General features: G+C 50.4%; 1 protein-coding gene across 1 annotated transcript; it reads left to right on the top strand.

The window, feature by feature from the left end:
• Positions 1-297: 297 nt before the first annotated feature.
• Positions 298-2141, top strand: LOC122562423. Its single transcript, XM_043715279.1, has 3 exons — positions 298-587; positions 1317-1416; positions 1733-2141. The coding sequence occupies exons 1-3, from the start codon at positions 298-300 to the stop codon at positions 2006-2008; spliced, it is 666 nt and encodes a 221-aa protein (XP_043571214.1). The 3' UTR covers positions 2009-2141.
• Positions 2142-2461: the final 320 nt, after the last annotated feature.

Below are 2461 nucleotides of genomic sequence, written 5' to 3'. Positions count from 1 at the left end.
GTATGGGTATGTATGTGTGTGTATGTGTATCTGTGTGTGGGTTTTTTTGTGAATGGACGCGGCTCCCTCGCTGCTGCCAGTGAGCGCGGGCCGCTCGCGCTGTCTACCTGGAATGTTGCGAGTCAGCCGCGCGGCCAATCAGCGGCGGGCTGCTGGCGGCGACGGCCGGGGCGGGCGGCCAATGGGAGGCGGGGTCATGTGGGCGGGCGGCGGCGGTGACCAATGCGGGCGGGCGGGGGCGGGCTCAGAGGGGTGGAGGAGGGGGCGTGGCGGCGCGCAGGGCGGAAGGTGCTGAAGATGGAGGAGGTGGCGGCGGTGCTGGAGCTGGAGCTGAAGCTGAAGCTGGAGCTGCGGCCCGGGGGCCGGGGCACGCTGCTCACCGGGCCCGACCCTCGCTCTCTGCTCCCCTCCCTCCGGCCTCTTCATTCCCTCCCCCTTCCCCCAGGCAAAGGCACAACGATCGGCAGCATATCCCGGGGAGAGCGGGCGACCAAAACTTTGGGAAATATGTCGCCTCCATTTTTTTTGTGTGCAACTTTGAGCTGCGTTCCTGCATTTAATTTGTTATTTTCTCTCTGTGCTTGCAGGTACAATTCAGCATGTTTCATTTTCCATTCCGCGAGTAGCATCCGGGTGATTGCATGGAAATGGCGGGAGCTCTGGGCTAAAAAAAAAAGGAAGGAAGGAAGAGAAGGGGGGCTTTAAACCGACCCCCCCCCCCCCCCCCCAGCTTCTGAACAGGGCTGGCAGAGAGGGGGAGGGGAGGCCATGCAGTGGCTTGTCTTGCAATCGGGAGATTTATTTTTCCCTTCAAAAGAACGTATGGAAGTACCCCGCCCCTCCAGAGCCACACACACTGGGAATGTTAGGCTTTTAAACTAGGTGATCACAGAGAGAGAGAGACGCCGGGTTAACCTCAGCAGCCAGGAGATGTCAGCAACCACGCTCACAACTTAGCCGGGCCAGGAGGTAAATCTGCATGGGGAAATCCTGCTTTAATTTGACTGTATTTTATTGCCGTGTGAGTTAAGCGTATCACCCACCCCCCTCCCGGATTTGTTGATCTAGATTTAATTTGGAGTCTGGCACCCCATTCCAATGTTAGGGGCTCGGGCCACGCGAGGGGTCTTTTAACCCGATCTGGGAGCCACTTGATTATTTTTTTAAAGGGACATCAGACCATGGGCTTTCACCGTAGCCTTTGGGTGGGGGAAGCGGTGGTGTGAAGCTTCTGCGATCCCTGCTCCAGCCACGCTTCGTTCTCGGGACCCCACTTATTTTTCTTTTCCTCTGTAAAATCTGCTTTCTTTTAATAGTTTTGGCGATAGATCCCTCCCAATTCCTGTTTTACTAGTTTCTACAGTTCCGCAGACGGCTGTTTACGGCGTGGGGGCTACAGTCAGTAGTAACGTTGAGGTAATGAGATTTCGCAACTGCGTGTCTGTTGTGTGTGTGTGCGGTGCAAAGGGGGATGTTTTGGACTGCTTTTTGGTAAAAGTTGTGTAGCAGGAAACTGTTCCGATCCCGTCAAGTGTTCATGTTTCGATCGCCCTGCTACGTTATGGTTTTTTTTTGCATTACCAGGAGTGATAGTTTGCTCTTCCATTGGTCGAAGTTATTCATTTTAGTTTTGAAATTTACATTTGAAACTGCGGTCGTTTATTTGAAATTATAATGTTTCATTTCTCGATTTGGACTGTTTCCTGATTTTTTTTTGTTTGCTTTCTTTCAGGCTTGTGATCAGGTTATTTTTGTGGGGCTTTGGTTCTGGAGTCAGATGGAAGAAAGCCCCTCATGTTTTGGGTGGTCTTGGCGTGGTTTCTTTTTATTGAAGTCTGTTGTCCGGGGCTCTTTTCATGTTGTACTACTGAGATGTGCTAAGCAGTGCAATATTAAAAGGGCATTGGCTGACAGTAAATTCCACTTTCAAACCCCCCCCCCAAAAAAAAACCCACCTTTTCTCTTCCAAATTGAGGGCAGAAATAAGCCTTCAGCTACAACTATGTGAAACCTACGACCCAGATAATTATTATCTGCGTTTGTGCCCATTCAGTTTTCAATTGGGGGATCACCTGTTTTCCACAATTTTTTTTCTCCACCTCGACTGTCTTATATCTCTGATTAAACACAGATTTTGATTTTTATGGCCTTGATGGACCTGTTGTTTGGGGATACTAACATATGCTTTCCTCTCTGTAAAGTGTACATTTTTATTAACTTGAAGCTATCACAGATCAAGCTGCTACAACTCCCTTCCCTCTGTTAATGTGAGTTTAACCCACAGTGCATTGAGCCCTGGGTCAGGGTTGACTGCTGTCGGATGCTCTGACGATATTGCACTACTGTACACACAGTTAAGCAGTGCAATAGTATTGTCAAAGCGTCAGACACCGGACAGTGAGTTCTCACGGCCGCCGACATCCTGGGACATTGTGGGAAGAATTAACAAATCAAAGATCGC

Source organism: Chiloscyllium plagiosum, chromosome 25 (assembly GCF_004010195.1).
Source record: "Chiloscyllium plagiosum isolate BGI_BamShark_2017 chromosome 25, ASM401019v2, whole genome shotgun sequence".
Taxonomy (NCBI): Eukaryota; Metazoa; Chordata; class Chondrichthyes; order Orectolobiformes; family Hemiscylliidae; genus Chiloscyllium; species Chiloscyllium plagiosum.
Note: the sequence above shows the minus strand (reverse complement) of the source record. Positions and strands in the feature narration are given on the sequence as shown.